Consider the following 24,161-nt stretch of genomic DNA (forward strand, 5'->3'; position numbering starts at 1 on the left):
CCTGTGACAGAACAGAGCCCCCGCACTTTCAAATACTCTCTGCCACAGTCACCCCACGACAAGAAGCAGAGAGGCCTCACAACAAAAGGGAAGGCTAGCCCATACTGCCAAGTGCTTGCCATCGTTTCCAACAAAGATGTGTACACAAAGCACGAGGAAACAGCATGATGAAGGAGTCAAGATGGCCATACCAGCAGGAGAGGGGAAAAATATCAAGCACAGTCCTCCCCTCTCCTTACCTTCCCCCAGAGAATGCAGCTAACATCCGGTGCATCCTGTGCTGTGTGTGTCTGAGGAGCGGGTGGTATGTGACATGCCTGCGACAGAACAGAGCCCTCGCACTTTCAAAGACTCTCTGCCACCGTCACCCCACGACAAGAAGCAGAGAGGCCACACAACAAAAAGGGAAAGCTATCCCATACTGCCAAGTGCTTGCCATCATTTCCAATAAAGATGTGTACACAGAGCACGAGGAAAAGGCCTGTCGAATCAAGATGGCCAAAACAGGAGGAGAGTGGAAAAAACAACAAGCCCAGTCCTCCCCTCTCCTTACCTTCCATGCAGGACCCGGGACACAATGCTCACGCTGCGGTCCGGAGCCCAGCAAAGAACCGAGCGAGCAATCCCGCTCAACTGTGACCCCAAACCCCGCAGCTGGCCCAGGAGCAGCGCCGCACCTGAAGGAGCCGAGGGCCCCGCCACACAGCCCACCCCCCATGGGGCCAGCAATCGGTGCTCCCCAGTGCCCCGCACTGGGAAGAAAAAGTCCAACCTGCCAGAGGCAGGAAAAATTAAACTGAGTGACGTGGATGTGGGGGAGGAGTTATAGGAATTTAAAGAAATAGAAGAAGGTCCTGTGTTGGAGGCAGGGGCCTCATGAAGTAAGTATTGTGACGAGGAAGAGTGGAGGTAATGTATTGTCACTGACCAGGAGTGTATGCCATTGGAATGTTGATGCATGAATGATGAGCAGCTCAGGAGAATGTTGAGTGGGTCTGTGAGTGAGTGTTCCATGAATGTCAGTTGGGGGCCTGCACTGTGTGTGTAAGGATGGCCGGTGGGTCTCTCTGTCTATATAGTTACCTGTCTCTGTATCCTGCGCATACTTAGAGAAACTGGTTATACTGTACATACCAAGAGAAACTGGTTCCTGTACAACTGTAAATATGCATAGTAAAAATAACCTGGACAAAACCTTTGGCTACACAGCTGGTCTGTGTATGGATGATCAGAGCCCAACTATAACAACACCTATTTATAACAACATCGTAAGAGAATCATGTACATAGGCTGTGTCTACATGTTTTTTACACTATGTATGGCGGTTCCCACTACTTAAATAATTAACTTCATTGCTATGCAACAAAAAAAAAAAGCATACTTTATATGTACTGTAGTTTACCTGCATGGTCTACATTTAATGCGTACATATTCAGCGGGCGCAGGTCAAGGACTGGAAACGTTAAGAACCCGTAGGAAAGAGCTACAAGATAACACTCACGTATCTACTGCACATGGCCACGGCCATGCTGGAGAGGGATGCTGTCGACCCGACCCACAAGAAAAAGCCGTCTGCTAGGCGCATGACATGAAAGTGCACAGTCACTTCACCCAGCTTCTCGCAGAAATTATGCAGGGAGATGCCTAGAGTAACCGGGCTGCACCCCTCCTTTGCCGGTTCAACCATTCTGCAACGGCAGGCCCTTTCTCTTGGTTGAGCTCCCCGGATGTTTCACTCAAGCAGTGTCAGCACAAGTTAATCAAGACCTGAGAAGTAAGTAACTCGCTCCGGTTTCACTTTCGTTTTACAGCGGCAAAACCGGGCGCCTGCGCATGATCATGGGAGTGTTGTGCTCATCCGTAACACAACATTAAAATCTAGAAGCGGATTACAGAGTTCTGCACTAAAACAACTAGGGATTACTTCACAAGGGATACACATGTAAAGTTATTTAAAAGTGAACCAAGCATTCAGCTCTAGCTCTATTATAATGACAACTGTAGTCTTGCAGAAGTTGCCTTTACTTATTGCTGAGTCCTAAGTAAGGAACCCTTTTTCTCCAACCACGTTAGGCCGGCGGCCATCTTTTAAGATAACAATTCCCATTGGTGTTAATTGAGATTTAGTGACATCTTTAAGACACTGCTTCCTTTTTACGTGAAGATCCATTTGCAATATTATTTCTACACATTACCATTTTTGAAAATTACAATCTTAAAGTCTTACAATCTTATTTGTGGTTATTGCATTACTCACCAATTATGTTTAGACAAATCATTGCTTTTTGTTGTGATGATTCAGATGTGCTTCGCTCTTTAAATGTGTTTTCTTTTTAATTAGATACAAAAGCGCATCGTAACTCGGTCGCCTGTTTGCTTGTTTTTCTCTCTCTGTACATACGGGTGGAATCTATAACGCTCTGCCTTCAAACATATCCTTGTCTCCTTTCAGTTGTTATTCCTCGTTGACGTTCCACTCCATGTTTGTCCTTCTTTTGCTTCTTCTTCCTGCGGGTGGACACTCTTATACGTCAGTCGAGACTGTGTCTTCTCACAGTTTGGGACAGAGGTGAGCATTACAAAGAAATCTAAAATCCCTGTTGTCTGGTACTTTGCAGACTGCGGGATTATATTGCGTCATCTCCAGACCTCTCCCAACCGAAACCGAATCCCCACCTACCAAACATTCCATAGAACCCCCGAAACAGTAGAACACAACAGTAGAACTGTCTTCTGCTAGTGTGACAGACAGTAAGGCGGTGGAATGAGTTGGAACGAACGTCTTCTCAAGCGAACTACGTTGTGCTAAGTGGGATTGCCGGCTGGAAGTTAATGGTTTTTCTTTGCGGGAATTCCACACAGGAAAAACACCCAACATGTTATGCATTGCGTTTTCTTAAAATTGTAGTTTGTGAGAGTTTGTTCGTCCTCAAATTTAAGGCACATCAGGATTGGTATATTCTCCTTCGCCTCTTAGGGTAGCATGGGTCGAGGGCACGCTATGCCCCTCGAGGAGTTTCAGCTATTATAGAAGCGCCCAAAGAACAATAGTACTGTAATAGCAACATTTTTAAAAATGGCCAACCAATGTTCTATTAAGAATAGGCGTCTTTAATAAAAAAAAAAAATACAATCACTGACATCCCACCCCCATAAAGGAAGACACAGAGTATGCAGACTGTAAATGGGGGCACTGTGTATCTGAAGATGGGGTGTAGCAGGCAATAATATTTTCAGCAATGTCCAGTTTAAAATAGATGTCTTAAAATGATTTGTTGTGGCCTCTTAAATTGTCACTAGGGCCCTTAAAACCAGGCCAGGCGACAGAACTACTGTGAACACATTTCTCTTATTCTTGGCTGGCTCGACAGCTGCAAGCCGGGCTATTTGGCACTTTCCGACAAGTCAAATTTGCTTTTAGACGGTTGGGTGCTCTTAATGGATGAAGACAGTCAAGTTGGTTTAGTGCGGTCCATTGATGTGATGCTCTGATTACTTCCGGTAATTGTCATTACTCCTAGTCCTACTCTTCCTCGTCACAGTACTTACCTCACGATGCCCCTGCCTCCAACACAGGACCTTCTTTTATTTCTTTTCATTTCTATAACCCCTCCCCTACACCCACGTCACTTAGTTTCATATTACCAAGCCGTAACATGGGACCTTCCCCGCAGGGAGGGTGAGGAGGGGTGTCAGTACTGTGACGAGGAAGAGTAGGACTAGGACTCCACTCTTCCTCATCCCAGTACTGACTTCATGAGGTATACCAAAGCAGCAACGGGGAAAAGGTCCCAATGAGACACAGAGACAAAACAGTGCAGAAACACACCTTTATAACTCAAAATTTACATCCCCACAGACAAAACTCCAACCCTGAAGGAACCAACCCCTGAGTGGGAGACATTCAACCTATAGTGGTTGATGAAGGTGCTCTGATCAGCCCAAGTGGCAGCGCTACAAATCTCCTGTAGAGAAACCCCCCTTGCATCGGCCCATGAGGCTGCCAAACCTCTGGTGGTCTGCCCCTGAACGTGCACAGGCAGGCCAGAAGCCACGTAGGCCATGTAGACCACAACACGGATCCACCGGCTAATGGACACATTGATAAGATGCCTTATGCCCAGCCCCAGCTGGGCCAAAAGTAATCAGAAGACTGTCAGAGTGGCGGAAAGGGGCAGTCCTAGCCAAATACTCCAACACTGCCTGCCGTACATCAATGTTATGCCAAGCCACTTCCTCTGGCGTTAGCGGATTCTGAAAAAACTTAGAAACTTAGGATCACACCTCAGCACCACCGAATCCGGCAGAACCCTCAGGAAACAGGGGTGACATAACAGAGCCCCAATCTCCCCAAGCCTACGGGCAGAAGTTATGGCAATCAGAAAGGCAGTCATCAGCGTCAGATGTTTCATATCAATCTCGGAAATGGGCTCAAAGAGGAGGCCCTTGAAGGAACTTTGAGACAAGAGGGAGATCACAAGGTGGAAGCCCCTTATAAGTACAAGGACGGGAAGAAGAAAAACCCCTGAGCAACTTCCCCACCAACACCTCCCCATCCAAGTGCCCATCAGAGTCCCCCAAAAGGAATTTTATGGAGGCCCACTGAGAGCGAAGCGTGGAAACCACCAGGCCCTTGTCAAACCCATCCCAGAGGAATTGAAGGACAGCGGGGAGGCCAGAACATAGGAGAGGGATCCCACACCAGTCCCGGAAATGGCTCCAATGCCTGCCGTAAGCCTTCAGAGTGGAGGGTCTAAGAGTATTCCTTATGGACTCTACCACCGGACCAGAGAACCCCTGAGATATCAGCCTGGCACCGCGCAATAGCCATACTGCCCATTGCATCTGGCGGACCCCCAACCGCACATCTAGAAGGGGACAAAGCCACTTTGGAAACAGCCAAGGCTCCTGGGACCAAAGCTCCAACAATGAGGGGAACCAACTCCGGCGGGCCAGAACAGAGCCATTTCCAAGGACCCCGGCCACGATGCCCTGCGTTGGCCATAGCCCAGCAGAAACCAGGCAAGGCAGCCTGACTCGACTGGGTCCCGAGCCCCGCAGGGAACCCAGGAGTCTTGCTGCAGCTGAGGGAGCCGAAGGCCCCGCCACACAGCCCCACCAGGGGGCCAGCAATCAGAGTTCCCCAGAGCCCGCGCCGGAAAAGAAAACAAGCCCAACCTGCCGGAGTCAGGAAAAATTAAACTAAGTGGCGTGGCTGTGGGGGAGGTGTTATAGAAATAAAAGAAGGTCCTGTGTCGGAGGCAGGGGCTTCATGAGGTAAGTACTGGGACGAGGAAGAGTGGACGTGGAGGTAATGCAGTTCTCTAGGAGCGATCGGCTTGAATCTGCTAAAGAGCAGGCAGGTGATAGTCGAGTCAGTGTCTTATAGTGGCCAAGTCGTTTCGACAAGATCAACGATACAATGCAGTTCTGCAGCAGTGATAGCTTAAGATGGCTGGAGTGTAGGCAGGCGATTGTTGAGCCATGTTCTCGCAGGCTCGAAGTGGTCCAAAAATGCGAGTGTCAAAGGCAGCTCTTACGGCCTGCAGTAGCTCAAAAGTAGCTTAACAGCTGTCAAATCGGCTCCAGGCAGGAAACCAATCCCAAAGCTGTTCCTTGACTTCTTGGTTGCTGGGGACTTGTTCCAAGGTATTCATGTAAAAGTAGTTAATTTCTCTTCCCAAACAGGAAGGTTGCCAGAGAGCACATGCTGGTGCTGCCACCTCCAGTGAGCTGCATCTTGGTTATCAGTGTACAAGCAGCTGGCAAGCCTTTTTTCAAACAGCAGTTCGCCCCAAATGGTCCTTTGGGATGAGTAAGGTCATGGTCTTGCTCCCTACTTGGAGTGCTTATCATCTCTATGGCAGAGGACTTTAAGCAGTCTGTTCTCCAATAAAGGTCCAAGTGAAACCTTCTTCCCATGTACAAAGATGATTTAACTCAAAGGGAGGGGAGGTGGTTCAGACACCCTTATGTACTCAATTTGCCACAGCAGATATGTCAATTTCAAGCCTTGTGTAAAGGTGCAATCCTGGCTGCTGTGACAAGAGACTTCTCGTGGTGATTTCAGTCCCAGAGTGCTTTGTCTGCAAGAAGTAGGAAAGGGGCATAGGAAGTATGTGTGGCCGAATAAATCCCAGATGGTGGAACCTCTCGGCTACAACTGCTCTCCAGGCCATTGTAACACCTCCCTGTCCACCGCCTGCCCTTCATGAAAGAGTCTAGTAATTACCACTGTGGTGTGACTTTCCACTTGCTGGCAGAGTCTTTCGTTTGAAGCATGTGTCCCCACTCTGCCCCTTGGGGGATGATCATGTTCACTTATAAGTTGACATACCTTCCAAGAGAAAACAAAGGTGTTTTTAGGGCTGATCCCCAATGGACTCTTGTATGTGAAAATCAGTCCCAGGCAGCTAGATACACAAACTCAGACAGAGGAACGCTTCACTCTAAACCTGTTGGAAAATAAGTGATATCAACAGGTTTATATCTGTATAATTGTAAGTCCAAAACTAGACATGGCTTATATTTATTAATCGCACTATTGCCAGATCCTGGTTAACACAATTATGTATAATTTGTATCAGTGTTGCCCACTGTTAAAGGCAGCCGTTGGCTGTTCAAACTTTGGGTTCCATCAGCCTGTTTGCAGGAATGCATGTTACTCTGTACTGCCATTTTGCCAAATTACCAGGCAACTGCTTGGGGGTGTCAGTGGACCATACCAGTAGAAATGTATGTTTTCACTATAATAGCCAAGGATTGGCTATCGCCTATCTAATGTGCAAAATGTTATCATAATCAACAAGATTTTGCCTGTTTACCATAAAAGCTAGGCTCTGTTCCCCTCTAGAACAATGCATAAGTAACCTTGCATTCACTCTTTTGCTTACCCAAAAGATTATTTGTATAATTAACAAATGATATATACACAACAAAACGCATTGAATTTTGTTTGAACATTTGTTTTGCTACCACTGTATCACTATTTGTTTATGTCTATGCTGGATGAATTATAATCCAACTACACTTTGTTAAAAGATTGAAGAATGAGCACAACTGCTTTCTGTCTTTTTCCTCTGGCTTGAATGTTAGGAACCATCTGTTTTTTTAAGAATGGGTTTCATGAGAATCGTACTTGTTTGTTAAACCTTTGATTGTTTTCCATTTCTTATTTTATAACCCATGTTTAGTTTTGATATGGGTATAACTGTTTTTAAATATTGTCTCCACTCCTTGATTAGATCAAACGACAATGATATTTTCTTGTATATCTAAGTTGCTTACTTATAACACATGTAAATAAATACATGACATTTGAACTAAGGTGTTTATAACAGTTTTTCTGTTTCATTCGAATATATACTGTTATTTCCCCCAAAATGTGAGCTGAGTTTTCTACTTTCACATGCTGGAAAGATGGTGATTATTTGCGACACCACTACAGTCCCCTGTAAACAACAGAAAATTCTATAACTTAAGAATGGTTTAATCATTTCGGCGGTTACCAACTCTCTAGTTATACATTCACTATAATAGCCAGCATGGAGATTATGGAATGAGGTCTGATGAACAGTTTTTGCTTACAGAGGCAGAATTACCACTGTCATTCTAGGTTTCAAAAATACAAAGAAGCCGAGGATTGCCTTCCTGCACAGATATTCTGTCACACCGTTTTTCTGTTTTAAATCTTAAATCCAAATGTGTTTTACTTACAAATAATTGACTTTTACTAAATGTTACACATTCCCCCCCCCCAATAATTATTATGGTTATTTCTAATTACACGTCCCAATGTTTAGCGATGCCCATACACAATTTACATACTGTGATATCAAATATAATTTCTGGTTGAAATATACATCAACATGTTTAAACCACACACAGTAATGTGATTGGATACATAGTTAATAAGAAAGAAAGAAGAGTATACACTCTTATAATTGTATGATTTCACCCTTTCTTTTACTTATTTTATAATGTTAAAACAATCTTTGTTTCTAAGCACTTTATATATTTTTATAACCAAATAAAGTGCGGAAAGATCAGTCTTTCTTCTCTCTGCCAAGCGCTGTGTGACGCACGTCATCACATTTCAGATGTAAGCATTTCAGAGGCAAGGCAGAAAGAGGAAAAAGAGTCGATCACCTGGGTGCTGTCATGCTCCTGCTAATTGGTTTATAATTTCTTGAAACAAAGTTCTGGTCAAAATAGTATACAATTCTCATGATGTATTAATACATTGCGCCGCAGGGCAAAAATGGCAATGAGTTGGGATTACCTACAGACCCCCATATACAGCATCAAGAAGAAATAACAGTATCTTACCACTATACAAAACGCCACTGTTCTACCACAGTTCTGCAACATACAGGCAGACCATTGATCGATCACATGGTGAAAATGGCTGAAACTGTTCCAGAATTGTGTGGAAATATTAGATGGGGAAAATTTAAACCTGCAAGGAAGAAAACGATGCTGCACTGAATATTGAAGACATTAGTGAATGGTGCACCTGCAACTATTGGAGATGATTATGATTATAACAAAGCCATCAACAGGTTAGAACGCGATATGGGAGCACAGAAAACAGGAGTTACATTTTGCAACCATGTACAGCTGCAAATAAAACTACAAACTTGAGCAATCTTTCAGTTGGCTGGGATTTTGGTTCCCATACTGCTATGTTAATAAGGGGCGTGTGAGTCACTGACTGCAAAATCGTAAAGATACAAGGAAAATGCTGTGTGCAAAATATCTGACGCTAGATAAGGCTTTGGCAATTACCAATATAGCAGAATAAGCATCTGTCTGACGGAAAGTTAGTGAAACATTGCAAGGCGCTGACATACTGTCCATGAACAAGAGAAACAAAGAATGGGTTCATAACAAAACATACCAGATTTGTAAGAAGGCAGGCACAAATCTAAATGTTTTATTTGTGGAGAACCATTTCATGATCTGGCAAACGAACAGTCATGTCCTGCCAAACAAATATGTTCCCAATGTAAGAAGAAGGGCCATTACACCAAATTGTGCAGGATATAACAGTGAGACATTAAGAGCAGCCAAATTATGTAGAGAGTGAGAACTCAGAACATCATAATTACCCCATAGTCCAAACTGTAACGAAAAATAAAAGTAAATGACCATAAGGTGACATTTATTTGCTGATTCAGACTCTGACCTGCCAATATTGTCAGTGCAAATACCCAAACGGTGTCCGAAAGAGGAAAAACTCAAGCTAGACTGATCATCTGGTTATGAAGTATATGCAGGTAAAAAAATGCATTTACTGGGATACACAAAATACTTCATCAAGTTCAACAGTTGGCATGGAGAAGGGACTACGCAACTTACATAGGAATTTCAGCATTGTGATGACACGAGTAAAGGGCACGTAAGAAGAAACTAGACTGTAAGCGATGAGCAAGTATACTTGCTCCACTCTGACGGGCAGTCAGAAAAAATGTAATATAACCATATTTATAAGGCACTATCTATGGCCCGAAGGCATCTAGGCGCTGAAGAGTGAGAGTAGCCCGGAGAGAACCGACCTTGTGCTAGACCGAAGAGAAAAAAGCTCAGGACAAGAGAGTCTTCAAAGCTTTACGAAACCCAAGATGATCCACAGTTTCGCGGAGCTGCTGTGCAGTAGCACTTTTTGGACGTATCTATTCACTGAATGGGATTACCATAATAAACAGTCTTGGACCCAAATGACCGGACAGACTCAAACAATATCGCAAAGTACTACTTTATTGTCAGTTCAATAAAGTAGGGCAATCTGGCGAACAACGGTTTATTACACACACTCAAACTGCAGATTGATCTTACGAAGACTTTATACCTCAAAGTGTGTCAGCTATGATGTCATCCTACGTGGCAACTAATAAAACCTATCAGATTTAGGGATTGGTTATGGCTCTATATCTACTGATATAGTCTATAAGTGTTAGTTACTTTATTGGCTGCTCCTCTCCGGTAGGCAAGCCTCGAACTTCCCTCTAGCGACATATAATACAGATGATAACAGTATAACAGTAGCGGATAGGCTCATGCAACATTGATAGGTTGGCATCCTCTCCCAACCTTGGACACTCGGCTCACTAGCAGCATGTTAGCATAACGAAACTCGGGTGCAGAGAACAACGTCAGACTACTACCCACTTGCCCAATTAGTCCACCATCTCTCATCAGCCAAGCCTTCAGCCAAGGCCTCTTCTTTGTAGTTGACCTTGCGGACTGTTCCCTTCTCTGGGACTTTTAAGGGAGTGTAGGTACACCACTATCTTTGGCTGGAGCTTAATGAATAGGCCTTGTTTTTGAGTTCTAAATCATGTTTGAGGACGGCACAATTTTGCCCATTTTGACTTTTTATTTAGTGGTATTTTATTCAATTAAGCTGGCTGTCATTACTCCTCTTGGCCTCTGGAGACTCGGTTGATCTACCTCACATAGGCTTTTCTGCATCTTTTATTGTCAATACTTGGCACTTGCAGATGTTCACTCATTTACTTAATCTAAGAGAAATCTGTCCTGCGTACGTTGCTTATCCTCCTTACCTCCCCATGTACCCTTCAGTAGCTTCTCGCTCTGGCATCCTTGATCTCTGACCAGCAGCTATTCTTTGTTCATGCATGAATTTGTATTTCTAGCCTCTGAAAGCTATGCAGCTCTGGTCTCTCTCCTTCGGGTTCTTCGCTTACTATCATTGAGAGCCGGCGTCCAACTTTTCAACATGGCCGCTTCACCCGTGTTATGTTTTCTACTGCAGCAAGCTTCTATATGGCTCATCTACCATGCGTTTCTGTGTACATATGATCACTTAGCCTCTTCTCACTTATTTCTGTAGTGCACATGATTTCTTTGTATTTGATTTTTTCTCTTTATTACTCCAGTTACATCTTCTTAAGTATTCTCATCGTTTAGGTGCATCTTTATTTCTTCTCCTTATGACATCGCTTTGCACCTGTCAGATTTTCTTTACAACTTCTCAATGTTCAGTGGTGCCTGTAAGTTTCCTGCTACCACCTCAGTACAAGGTTACATTCGATACGGTTGTCTGAGTGCATAACGTCTCTCATGCACTCGGTGCGGTATTGGGATGATACCTGGTGTCATGCACACTCTGTTCCTGTTATTCATCCAGTATGACTGAGGTGAGGGGTGGGGTCTGTCAATGATGTACGCATCTGTTCCTCTACATTTCCCCCCTCTGGTCGAGTCCTTGACCACCTCCTCTCCCTCAATTCTCTTCATTTTTTTCCACAGAATGATTTCTTCAGAATTCATATGTTAGTCACCCCCTGCAGGTCACCTGCATTTTTTATATATTCATCCACGCTCCAGGTCATATGGCAGCACTCTCCAGTTGGTTGACAGAACACCCAATGCCCTACATAGTACTTATGATCCTTAGGGTACCAGAACCTTGTTCATGAGGGTGCTAGAGAACTTTCTTTCAGGTGCTCACGGGTAGTGTTTTCAGTCTGTGTGTGATCATCAGTCGCAGCATTTACATCGGTCATGATCTTCATCCCAATTGCTTTTTTTATTGTCTTCTTGCATTGTCCTATGAATATTCTTATAAGACAGAATCCCAGCAATACTAACACTAGTATTGCTCCAAGTAGTTTGGAGGCATTTGTCAGCCAAGTTGGAACCCATGAAAACAAGGATGAAAAACAATCTTCGTCCACCATTTTTGTATGTACGGTTGACAGCATAGCTATTGCTTCGGTCATGGTTCCATTTGCTCCATCATGGGCAGGTATTACAGCAAGAAGGCACGATCTTGGCACACATGCCTCCTTCCATTGCTATAATTAAGTCCAGGACATACCTGATTGCCCTCAGTTCTACCTTGATCACATTAAATCATTTTATTGTCGTGTTTATCATTTGTAGCAGCTCCCACCTAGTGATCTGTAACCACTTGGGGTTTACTGCAGCCTGAATTCCTGGCATGAATATAGCTGTGACTATCACTGCTGTTCTGCTGAACAATTTAAGTTAACCTGGAATGCCACAATAGGCATCTAGTAATTTTGCTGAGTAATAGTTCTTCCTCTTTCGTCGTGTGGGACTACGCAATTTCTTCTTCCTTAAGTGTGCATCCATTTTTCGGCGAACTGTCAATATGGAGATCACTTGGGGAATCACCAATGCAGGAACATGTATAATCACCAAATAACACGTTCCTACCCAATTTCCTTGGATCCACAGGCTCAATCGTAATTCATTAGCATGGCAGTTCATTCATTCCTGGTACTTCGAGCGTCTGCTTGCATCCTTTATTTTCTCCAACTAGAACCAGGCCTTTGTTCCTGAAGCATGTTGTTGCATTCTTTATTGGTATTATGAACACCGGTCCTGCTTAATATTCAACCCATGTTAATAACTTATACTACTTGGCCCATGACATTAGGCATCCGTCGTTTACAATTTACACAATGTCTACTGGTTATTTCATCAATAAATGTGCAATGCATGCTAGCATTCCTTCATCCCATCCTGTACTGGTGGCAACTTGTCCAAATACCAAAGGCTGTGGTCTCTCCCAGCTTCCTGGCAATCCTGGTGGTTCCAGTATATCTGCAAATCCCAACCTCTTCTGTTCGGCAACCCTTATTTGTTCTCCAGTCATGGATGAATATATGAGCATTCGGCTTAGCCGGCCTATGTCTTTTCTTCTGCAATTTTACGTAAGCATCTTCATATGGAAATTATTTCTTCGATCGCCATCATAGGGTCGCCCAGCTTCCTTTGAATTGTCCTCTTGTTGTGCACGCTGCTAGATGGCTGAGGCACTTTGTATCGTGTGCAGATATTGCTCTTGTAACGACTGTTCTGACTGCGTTCATGGCATAAGGGATGAGAGAGCATATGCAGCAGCTTTCCTCTGACTTTCTCTTCCCCACCTCTCTCACTTGTTGATATTGCATGTTATTTTTTAAATGGCCCGAATTGTCAAGATATGAATTTATACCTTCATTGTCTTCCCCAACATCCCTTTTAGAGTGAGCAATTAGTTCTGAAATAACCGAAAAAATATCACGCGTGCCTTTGTCAGGGATAAAAAGAGATGTCTCATTCTCAGATATTTCACTTGAATTATAAAACAATGTCTCCCGAAATGTGAAGAGGATAAGAAAATACAAACGATACATAAGGCAAAATGTAGTTGTAAGAAGTATTGCCATAATATTTAAATGCCACATGATCTCTTTCGGAGTAGTTGGTCTTCTTGTAAACAAAAACAGCATGCAAACATGCATGCAACGTATCAGGCAACATAGAATGTGTTATGCAATTCTCGTGGTGTTTTTCTATGTTCAGTCTACTTTTAATTCAACTGGCTGTTGCAGGAAATAGGAGCTGAGACGCTCACCCAAGTGTTCACAGTTGAGAGGGCGCATAGGGCCCTGATGAGAAAACCGCCGCCCGGAGCCCCACCCCGTCGATAATAGCCAAGATACTAAGTTATAAGGACAGGGAGCGAATCCTGGAACGCTATTGGAAAGGAGGTACGATTTGCCGGGAATCGTCGACCATCACAGCATACCCTGATTATACTTTCCTGGTGCAAAAACAAAGGATGAACTATGTGGCAGTCAATAAATACATGTTGTTCTACCCTGGCGAAGATGAAGGTCCCATATAATGATTGTGCTGTCTTTTCTGAAACTCGTGAAGATGTGAACAAGTGGATGGACACGATGAACATGCCGACGGAGAAAGGAGACCAGGCAGAAGGCGTGAGTGATAAGTGAATATGAGTTGGCTAAATGATGTACTCTAGAGCTGCACCGTGGCCATCATGAAATGATCCGACATAGACATTTAAGTCGGAAAGACAAACGCTAATCTCACAGTTAGCTAAATGCAGGAATCACTGGTGCTGCTCTTACAAAAGCGGCACCAAGAATTACACTATCCCACACATTAGTTTAGATTAGTTGGGATGCTAGTAGTTCAGTATCTTCCTGCTGCACTCTGAATACCGACATCTAAGTCGGGATAGGAGCGAGGTGCAGGGATGCCCGAGCTTCAGATCTAGAGCTGGGCACAAGTTGGGGATGGTTGGGAAGGGGGGCGGGAGGGAAGGTGGCATAGTTAGAGTGCAGTTGGCCTACAGACACGCACTGGGGAAGAAGAGCGAATGTGACGAGGGCGAAATGAGAGGAGGCACTAACAGATAGAATGGGTGAGCTCAAAATAGCAACCTGGAATGTTAGAGGCCTGAACAACTATGGCATATTTGAGACACCAGAAAAGTGACATACCTCTCCTGCAGGGAACTCATCTAACGAAGGATAGACAAGATATATTGCCGCGGAAATGGAGGGGGGTGACCTTGGGCTCAACATACTCGGCATATGCTAGAGGGGTTTTAATATTGGTGGCGTCGACAGTCCCATTCAAGATTCTGCAATCCTTCCTAGACACAGACGGTAGGATGATAATACTTTGGGGAATGGTAGAAAACAAGGACATATGTGTCAATCAATATGTATGCCCCGAATCAGGACACAGCAGCCTATTTCAGATCGCTATATCCAAAGATCAGCCCATAAAGAGTTTGTGCGCTGGTATGGGGGAGATTTTAATTGTACGTTAGACACGACGAGGGTCGGATGATACATTTGCTTATCCAACCCCCTTGGCCAAAGCCCTAAATACGTTATTGCGTACATTCAAGTTGGCTGATGTATGGAGAACAATGTACCCGCAGGACCGAGTATACTCTTACTACACTGCACCCACTAATCTATATACGATTCTAGACTACGTGTTTGCGGGGGAGGAAACGCTAGGAGAATTCATACAGGCCAAATATAAAGCACTCTCGGACCATGCCCATATGCTTGTTACATGGCAGATTCTCCCCCCCACCCGAGCCAGAATCCGACATGGAGACTTAGGGCCGAAGCACTTAAAGATACAGGGTTGCGGGAACATTTGAGGGCCGAGGTGAAAGAATATTTCGAGCACAATACGGGCAGCGTAAACTGTGCTGGTACACTATGGGAGGCCTTCAAAGTAGTGGTGAGAGGAGGGGCTATAGCAAAGCCGAAAGGGATGCAAGATGTGATTTTACGGGATTAGCAAAAAGTGGAAAGTAGAATAGAAATCATAACACAGGCAGGAAACAGGTCCCTAGAAGAGGCCCAGGAGGTGTTCCGCCTACAACAGGAATGTAAGGAACACTGGGATAGGTTAGGTAAATTAAGCTACAGGAAATATGTTGAGAGGCAGCATTCAGAGGGGGATAAGCCGGGGCGATTGCTAGCTTGGTTGTATAAAAGAGAGACTAAGCGGGAGATGATTAGAGCAGTTAAGGGTTATGATGGGGAGCTGCGGGAAACCCAAGAGGAGGTGAACTAGTGTTTTTACGACTACTATAGACACCTGTACAGGGAAACCTTGGATAGCGATATGTCTGAGATAAATGAGACATTGACCGAGATCTGTCTTCTCCAAACTAAATACGGAGGAAAGGGACAGCCTAGAGCTACCCATCACGATAGAAGAACTATAGAAGAACTAGAGAATGTGATAAACGAACTACCAACCAGTAAAGTCCCAGACGCAGATGGGCTTCCCTGAGGATTTTACAAAGAATATTAGACAGAAATCCTCGGCCCACTACTAGAAATGCTAAACGAGGCATTAGACACAGGCAAACTGCCCGGGTCCCTGAGAGAGCCGATAATTGTCCCCCTTCTTAAACCAAATTAGCTGGATACCGACTGTGGCTCATGTTAGGCCCCTCACGTTGAACCAGGATGGGAAGATTCTCACAGCAATTATGGCACATAGGCTCAAACCGGTCATAGCTAAGCGTATACATCCAAATCAGACAGGATATATCCCACACAGAAATGTTACCAATAACCTGAGAAGATTGCACCACATAATTGCACCCAAGGAGAAACACAGGAAATTGCAGTTGCGTCACTCGATGCAGCAAAAGCATTTGACTCAGTCAGATGGCCTTCGCTGCTAGCGGTGCTAGAAAAGTTTTGTATCGGACCCACATACATTAAATGGGTGAGGTTGCTGTACAACAAACCGATAGCAAGGGTATAAATGGGCACAAATATCTCGGAACAGTGGCAGTTGAGTAAGGGCACGAGGCAGGGATATCCGTGGTCCCTGATGCTTTTCATCCTGGCGTTAGAGCCACTTGCGGTTTATTTAAGGGAGGAATACAGGGAGGCGGGCATCAGCACACCGGGCGGGAGACATCTGATCTCATTATACGCAGATGACATGCTTTTATACTTGCAGCACCCTGAGACGAATTTGCAATACATTTTGGATGTGATGGAGCGATATGCCGCACTGTCAGGCATAACAATTAACCCGCAGAGGTCGAGTCGGTTCCCTCTGGGTGGGGGGTTCACAAGGAAGCCCATGAGCAAACTGCTGGTGTTGCCAATTAAATGGGAAATAGATGTGTTTCGGTACTTAGGAGTAGATATCTACCTACCACGACCCCAAGATAGAACACATGCAGAACACGGTGAAGGCAGTTAGCAAAATTGAAAATAGCATATCTTTCTGGGCTAGATTGCCGTTGTCCATGATGGGACGCGCAGCATTGCTGAAGATGGTGGTGCTGCCGAGACCCCTTCAATATTTTGCAAATATCCCATTTGTGATACTGAAAATGTATTTCAGGAAACTGCACAGGAGCTTCTTATGGCATAATTCAAGGTGTAGGGTGGCACTGTGGAAGCTCCAGAATCCATACGAACGAGGGGTTATAAAAGTGCCCAATTTCGAGGTATACTTTCTAGCAAGCCAGCTGCAATTTGTAGCCAAATGGCTGTCAGATGGCCAAATGCCAGAATCAAGGTTACTACGAGCTGAAAGTACTCAGTTCTTTTTGAACAAAGTGATATGGCTAGCTGATCAAAGGGCAACCCGCTCGCACTTACTGTTGCGCCTGGGGAGCGTAATGTGGCCGAGGGTCTTTTATCTGTTGGAGAACTCAACACCGTATTCCCCGCAGATCACTCTCGTTGCACTGGAAGGAGTGGACAAACAGTTGAGGTTAAACGTGAGGAAATACTGGTAACCTAAGGGAGTGGCGACGGTGGGAGATGTGCTGAAAGAGGGGTTGTCCAGGGATTTTGAGGAACTGATGGGAGACACAGGGGTACACCTCACATATTCCCGCCTCCAGAAGAGTCTTAGACGCAGATGGCCAGAGACTGAGAGATCCTTACAATTAAACAAGACTATAGAGACATTTTATGATGTGTCAGAAGGAGGACACGAAGTCTCGCAGATATTTGAACTAATAATGTCTAAGATAGGAGGGGAATTAGGACGGACGAGCCAGAATTGGGAAGCAGACTTACAAGAACCAATATTGGATAGTGGGTGGAGCAGAGTTATGGTGTATCACACAAAGGTGTTGAGGAATGCACAACTACAACAGACCCAATTATATGTGACCCACAGGGCATAGCTGACCCTGAGTAAAATCTCCAAATTTAACCAGGCAGCGACAAAAGCATGCCCGAAATCCGGGGAGATAAACGCGGATCTAGTGCAAATGTTCTGGGCATGTATAGAGATTAGTAGATTTGGGAAGAAGTAGCCCAAGCATTAGCAAAAGTAGATATCACCCTAGATATTGGATCCCCCATGTCATGTCTGCTAGGGGGCTTCCCAAGGCCCAAAAGGGCTAGACATGTTAGTAAGTTCAAGGACTTGGCATATATACTGGCGAAGCGCCGAATAGCGATGGGGTGAAAAGCACAGATGAGGCCAGCTGTACAGACGTGGTGGAGGGACCTGTTAAAATGGGCAAATGCAGAAACGGTAGTGTGGTAGGAAGCTACAGGGCAAAACACAGAACAAGGGGAGGGGGATGGATGCTTGGAGACAATTGATAGCAGATTTGGCCACCTCTGCTCAGGTTTACAAAGACATGGAGGACACTCTCATGCAAGAGGAAATTGAGGATAGGGGGGTAGTAGAATAAAGGAGTGGGATGGAATATTGGGTGCGACATAGGCCAGGCGGGGTGGGGTAGTTAGGGGGGATGGCGGGGGCAGACTAACAAAAGTTGATGTGAAATGTTGTGAAAATGATGTAACAAGTCTGCAAGTTTCCATGGTTATGTAAAAATTAATAACACATTTAAAAAAAATACTTTTCAAAAGTTCTGGAACAGCTGCAAGTCCATTCATTCCCTATTAGACTTAGGAAATGTTAATTTTGTTCAAGATTGATTTTTTAATCCATTGATTCTTTATCCTTGCCCTTGGTAGCCGATCTGGTCAGCATGCACGGAACCTCTTCTCTTGCTTCACTGTCGCCGGGCGTCAGAGGGGTTGGGGTCACTCCTTTGTAGAGCATCATGTCGTTCAAATGCAGCCAGGCTTTCCTTCCTTATAACTTTACAGCCGTGGGGGTGATGTCCTCTAATAGGTACGGCCCTTCAAAATGGGGCTTGTTCCAAGTTCTAACAAAACATTTCATAAGTACTTGGATTCCTGAGTACAAACTAGGCTGCTTAAGAGAGCCAATTAAATCAGACGCTGGCTGCCTTCCTCAATCTTCTTTGACCCTTCCCTCCGATTGTTGATCTGTTGAGAAGTAAAAGAAACACAAGCAGTCATATTAGTTAAATAACATGCATCTCAGCATCTAATGTTTTTGCTGCACTGTGGGCATCAGTTTTTACTCGACTTGGAGGAGCAAGAGGTACTCTCATGCAGCGTCCAGTCACCAACTCATCATGAGGAGCTACTTGGTGATCTAAACCAGGCTTGGTTCTAAGGGCAAATAGAGCAAGGGGTAGGCAATGTAGTCATCCCCTCTTCAAAGTCATCTTTATCTTTGCAATCCTTTCTTTCAGAAGTCCGTTTAACCTCTCACAGACACCACTCACCTGTGGGTGATAGGCTGCCGAAAACGTATGCTATGTACCTAATAAAATAACTATCTGTTCAAATAATTTGTTTACAAAATGCAGGCCATTATCAGACCACAAGACTTTGCACACACCCCAGCTAGGAAATATCTCACACACAAGAAACTTAGCAGCGCATGTGGCATCGGGGTGCGTGAATGGACCTGCTTTGATCCATCTGGAAAAAAGACAAGTACTACCAGCATGTACCTATATCCATTGCATACTTGTAGTATGGCTACATAATCTATATGTAGATGCTGAAATGGACCATTGAGCCTAGGGATTGCTTCTCTCACTGTTCACAAGGTGTGACCTGCTGTAGACTTTTGGCACACAATGCAATTTACAATAAACTGTGCCACATGTTCTAATACATTTGGTGTGAACCAGTCTTCTGCGATTGTTGCAACAAGACTCTCTCTGGTGGTGTGCTCAGGGTAGTGAAGCTGCTCCAGCGCCACCTTCAATAATGCTAGAGGCATAACTGGCTTTCCAGTGCTATCCTGGCTCCATAAAGCCTCAGTGGGGGAATAAAGAACACAGCCCGTCTTTTCCATAATTCCTGCTCTTCCTGTGGAGCTCGACTTTGCAGCTCAATTAACTGCAGAATGGATAACATATTACATCCTTCCTGTATCAGCATACATCGCTCTGACCCTTGCTCAACATCTAATTCGAAATCAGAAATATTTGGAAAGCATGCTGCTCTTTTTGCCTCTACATCTGCAGCTTCATTTCCGCAAGAAATTAGGTCCGCCCCTTTAGCCAATGGGAGCTTTAGTACTTTAATAAGCTTGCCCAATAGAGAAGCAAGTTGCCCTGAAGTGCCGACTGTGCGGACGAAACCCCTCCTTTTCCAGTGTGACAACCCTGCATGTACGGTTGTCCTCACATAGGTGGAGTCAGAGTACACTGTCACTTCCTCCTCTTCAAATCTCTGAAGCGCTGCGATAAGTGCCACTAATTCTGCAGCATGCGCTGAACAATGTGAAGGCAATCTCGCTCTTGTCACTACTTCAAAGTCACCATTCTTTTTAAATTTTACTACTGTCGTCCCAGTATGCCTTTCACCAGTCGTTTGGTCAATTTTTGATGAACCATCGATAAAGACGACCACGGCCCCTCCAAAAATAGCATCATAGACTTCAGTATACGTTGTACAGTCATGTAGATAGTCATCCTTTCCTATTGGTTCTGCTATGAATGTCGCTGGAATCGCTATTCTACCTCCAACAGTTTTGACTGTTGGATTCAAAATAATGACTTTGTATCCAGGCGCTCTTTGTGTAGTCAATGTTCTTTTGGGTTTCTCCAAAATGGCGAATAGGGAGTGCTCAACAAATAATGTTATTGAGCACCCCATTGTAGTACTGGTAGCTTTTTCAATTGCGAAAGCAGCAGCTACGAAAGCTTGTTCGCAAGGATAATGTCCTTTTATTACTGGGTCAAGAATCCCACTATAATATATAGGGGTTTGTGTCCTTGTCCTAATGTCTTCTGTGTAAGTACTGCTGTCATCACCTCTCCATTTGAATGTGAAAATAAGTAAAACTCTTCAATATAGTCTGGTATTCCTAACACTGTGGTTGTGCAAATTGCACTTTTTAATTCCTTGAATCCTTCAGTTATGTCGTCTTCCCATACTATTTTACCTTTGCTTATGTGTGCTCCTTGAGTCCTTTTAAGAGTGGTTGAATCTATGTACTGTAGTCATAAACTGCTGCATTTCGCTTACTGTCTCAGGTTTCGAAGTTCTCATGATTGCTCTTTCGGGTGTCACTTTTCTCCCCTCGTGAGAGATGAGCTGTCCTATGTACAGGACCTCTTCCTGACAATATTGTTATTTTTATTTGTCTACCTTATATCTTTTTTCTGCTAGTATTGTCATTAGTCGAACTGAGTCCTCCCTGCACTGTTCCTCTGTTTCACTGCAAACCAAAATGTCATCCACTTTCTGAATTATTGCCCAAGTCCATCTGAGCACCCTTTTAAAGATTGATCGGACTCGCAGTACCACTGAGACAGTCTTGTGTGTTTAAGTCGCTGATTTCTATACGAAAAGGAAGTCAAATCTTGTGAGTCTTCATGAAGGGGAATTGAAAAGAATGAATTCTTTAAATCTATGACAGTAAAATATCTGGTTTTAGCTGGGATGTTACATAATATTGTAGCAGGCTTCGGGACCAAAGGAAATTCTGCTTCAACAATATTGTTTGGGGAGCGGAGATCCTGAATAAATCTCCACAACCCCCCAGTTGACTTCTTCGCTGGCTACACAGCAGTGTACATGGTGATTCTGATGGTACTAATATTCCCAGCTTTATTAAAGTGGAAATGGTCTTGAATATAACTTTATCTGGTTCTCTAGACATAAGCACTGTTTTGCACTTGGCAAGCTTGATCTTCACTGCACCTGCTCCACTTAATAGACAGATATCATATGGACTATTAGTCTACATGACGCTGGGCACCTTCTCTAAGTCCTCTTGAACGAATAACGGTTTCTTCTTTACCAATGCCATTCTCTGTGGTATTTCTCTATTCTCAATTCTCATCCATTAAGTAAGACTTATGAAAAACACTAATTCATCATCTGAATAGTCATCTCTAAACAAGTCTTCGTCTGTCAAATCTTGTCAGTCTGTAGCCTTCCTTAAGAGCTATCACGTTCTCCATGCACTTTCCTCATCTGTCTCATTAACAGCTACTCTCTCTTGATTTACCACTGCTGCTTCCAGCTCTAGGGAAATGACCCGTCCCTCCTCATCCGTAAGTATTTCTGGTCTAAACAAGAACTCATTAGGTAGTCTCAATATTTTCCCTGTCAGTCCGGGAAGCCATGTCAACAAAATATATACTCCATAAAAAATATTTCTGGTTATAAAGGAACCTCTCGTAATGCTTTCTGGCCTGTAAAGGCTAATTTAAATTCTCTTGCGTTCATGTAATGTATCCCTGTAGTCAAACGCACCATCCCCTTATCAGTAAAGGATATCATCATGTTGTTTTGTTATCGACATGTCCTAATATGTTAACTGGTGTCTGCTGAGAGTATAATGGTAGTATTGATACGTTATGTTCACTTATAGGAAGTGGTAATTCGTCAGTAAAAGAAACCAAACTTGTAGCCCCAGACAATCCCTGTGCATTCATGGCGATCCCAGATGGTGGGTATTTTCCCTCCCGAACGAGTTGCTCTTGTGTCCACAAGAAACGAAAATGTCTTGTCTTCTATTGTTACTTTAATCCTTGGTTCCACTTGTGTGTCTGGTGTCACAGATCGTGCTGAACACATCAAGTCGCTCTGTGGGCCTTCCTTTTATGTATAAATATATTCCTCTACCCATAAAAGGATTCTCTCCCACCACTGTCACACTCCCTATCCTGGGTGTGGAAGTTTGTGGAGCTGCTGTGTTTGCTTTCCATTGTGGCACGGTTGCTTGCTGCACCGGTGTGTACTGTGGTTGCTGTGTTTGGGTTTGTTGTGTCTGCATGGGTGCTTGCTGTGGTTGCCCTTGTGGCAACATCATTTGCTGTAGGACGTGCTATGCTTGCTGTATATGTGGCAAGCTTGTCTGATAATGTGTGTGATCTAGGGCATAACACTCCTGTGATTCTGTACTATACTGCGGATAATAGCCCACACCCCCTCTTGGAACTTGCCCGTTCTGTTGCATGCCTCCTCCTCTACTTCTACATGTTCGGGCTATATGTCCTGTTCTCCCACAATTCCAGTACTGCTGTGGCTGTCCCCCATTAAATCCTCCTCCCCCTTGAGGGTTTTGAAATCCTCCTCACCCTCTAGTTGCATTCCCTCTACCGCTTGGCCAAAAGTTATACCCAGTCTAATCCATAGTGTGCACTATATTCTGCACTGACTGTGCTTCGTGTGTGGTACACCTTCACCACTCGTCAGTACTGCTCCTTTAGTGAATTTTGACAATTTCCTCTGGACTAACTTTGCTTTCTCCTGGTTTCTGTTCTCCGCTTCTTCTTATTTTTCTCTTGCAACCATCGACAATGATGTACAATAGCCAACTGTATTTCTGGCCATTGCTTCGCTTCCATCCCTACCTGTTTCTTCATCTGTCGTTGCACTGGCTCGGGCAGTCCCTGACATAAAATCTGATAAAATAATGCCACTGTTTTATCCCACGGTTCTCTTGTCTCGAGACTCCATCTCTCTTGAATAAAGGCAACAGGATCTTCGTCCTCTCCCATTTTCTTAGTTAGAATCGCACCCATGTCTGATGTTTCAGGATACTGTACTGTAAGCCCCCTCCATATCTCTACCCTGCAAATATTAAATGGCGCTCCATCATGTGTCGTGTTCTGTGCACTTACACTTGCGTACCCTGCTCGGTCTCCAAATGTCACCAGCTCTCTCCCCTAGAATAGCTGCCAATAAGCCTTTTAGGGGTCCCACTGCTATGGTAGTCCAGCTGTCATTCTCTCTGACTCATGAATCCATTTTCCTGCACCTGCAGCTAAACTATGTAATTTACATTTGAGATTTTCCTTGTCCATTTGTGGCCATGGAATATATTGTGGTCGTTCTCCCCCTTTCTCTAATAACAGGAATTGTGTAAATCCTGGTCCAAAATCATATCCCCCTACACTTCGCGTCTTCCAGGTGGGGCTAGTTTCGCCCATTCGTTTTCTTCCTGGTAGCAACCTTAGCCTGCTTACAGAAGGCAGGGGCATATCCCCTGCACTGCTACAACGTGCTGGTGGTAATTGAGAATATGTTGTTGGCTCTGGCATTTTCGCAATAGGGTAACATGGCTGAGGGCAGTTTTCTAAATTTGACCATTTAACTTCTCTCTCTATGTTGCGTCTTCTCTTCCCGCCTTCTCACTCTTCCCCCATTTCTTCGTCTGACATCATTATACCCCAACTGGTATGACTATCATCTCTTTCCTCATCATCAAGATCTAGTCTACTTATGGACAGCTTTCTATGCTCGTCCTTCAACGTATTATCTGCTTTATTTCTTGTTTCCTTTGGCGGGGATCCTGCAATGCTCCCCATAGCCTCATAGCCACTCTTCTCTCTCATTTGTCTGTGTATATATATCCAGTCCTTTTCCCTATGCCTTCTGCCTCATGCTTGCCAGCCCATGTCAATCCTTTTCCCTATGCCTTCTGCCTCATGCTTATCAGCCCATGTCTGTATTCTCGGTATCCCTTGCAGCTCCCTGCGTGGCTGTTGTGATGCTCTG

General features: G+C 44.3%; 2 protein-coding genes across 6 annotated transcripts in view; one reads left to right on the plus strand and one right to left on the minus strand.

The window, feature by feature from the left end:
• Window positions 1–1,687, minus strand: part of PSMG4 (proteasome assembly chaperone 4) — a 267,165-nt gene extending 265,478 nt beyond the window's left edge. Inside the window, exon 1 of the mRNA XM_069613513.1 lies at window positions 1,502–1,687. Coding sequence (XP_069469614.1) covers window positions 1,502–1,687 — 186 coding nt within the window. The remainder of the gene's footprint in view (window positions 1–1,501) is intronic.
• The window catches only part of ACD (ACD shelterin complex subunit and telomerase recruitment factor), a 1,158,043-nt gene continuing 1,135,546 nt past the window's right edge, over window positions 1,665–24,161 (plus strand). For 2 of the 5 annotated variants that reach the window (XM_069613508.1, XM_069613512.1), the window contains exon 1: window positions 2,483–2,569. The gene's annotated coding sequence lies outside the window, so the exon portion shown is untranslated. Of the gene's footprint in view, window positions 1,775–2,482; window positions 2,570–24,161 lie in introns of those variants that run through there. The other 3 variants (XM_069613511.1, XM_069613507.1, XM_069613510.1) reach the window with 2 other exon arrangements.

The sequence above is a fragment of the Ambystoma mexicanum genome, chromosome 5p, assembly GCF_040938575.1.
Source record: "Ambystoma mexicanum isolate Mex_15411 chromosome 5p, UKY_AmexF1_1, whole genome shotgun sequence".
NCBI classification, from domain to species: domain Eukaryota; kingdom Metazoa; phylum Chordata; class Amphibia; order Caudata; family Ambystomatidae; genus Ambystoma; species Ambystoma mexicanum.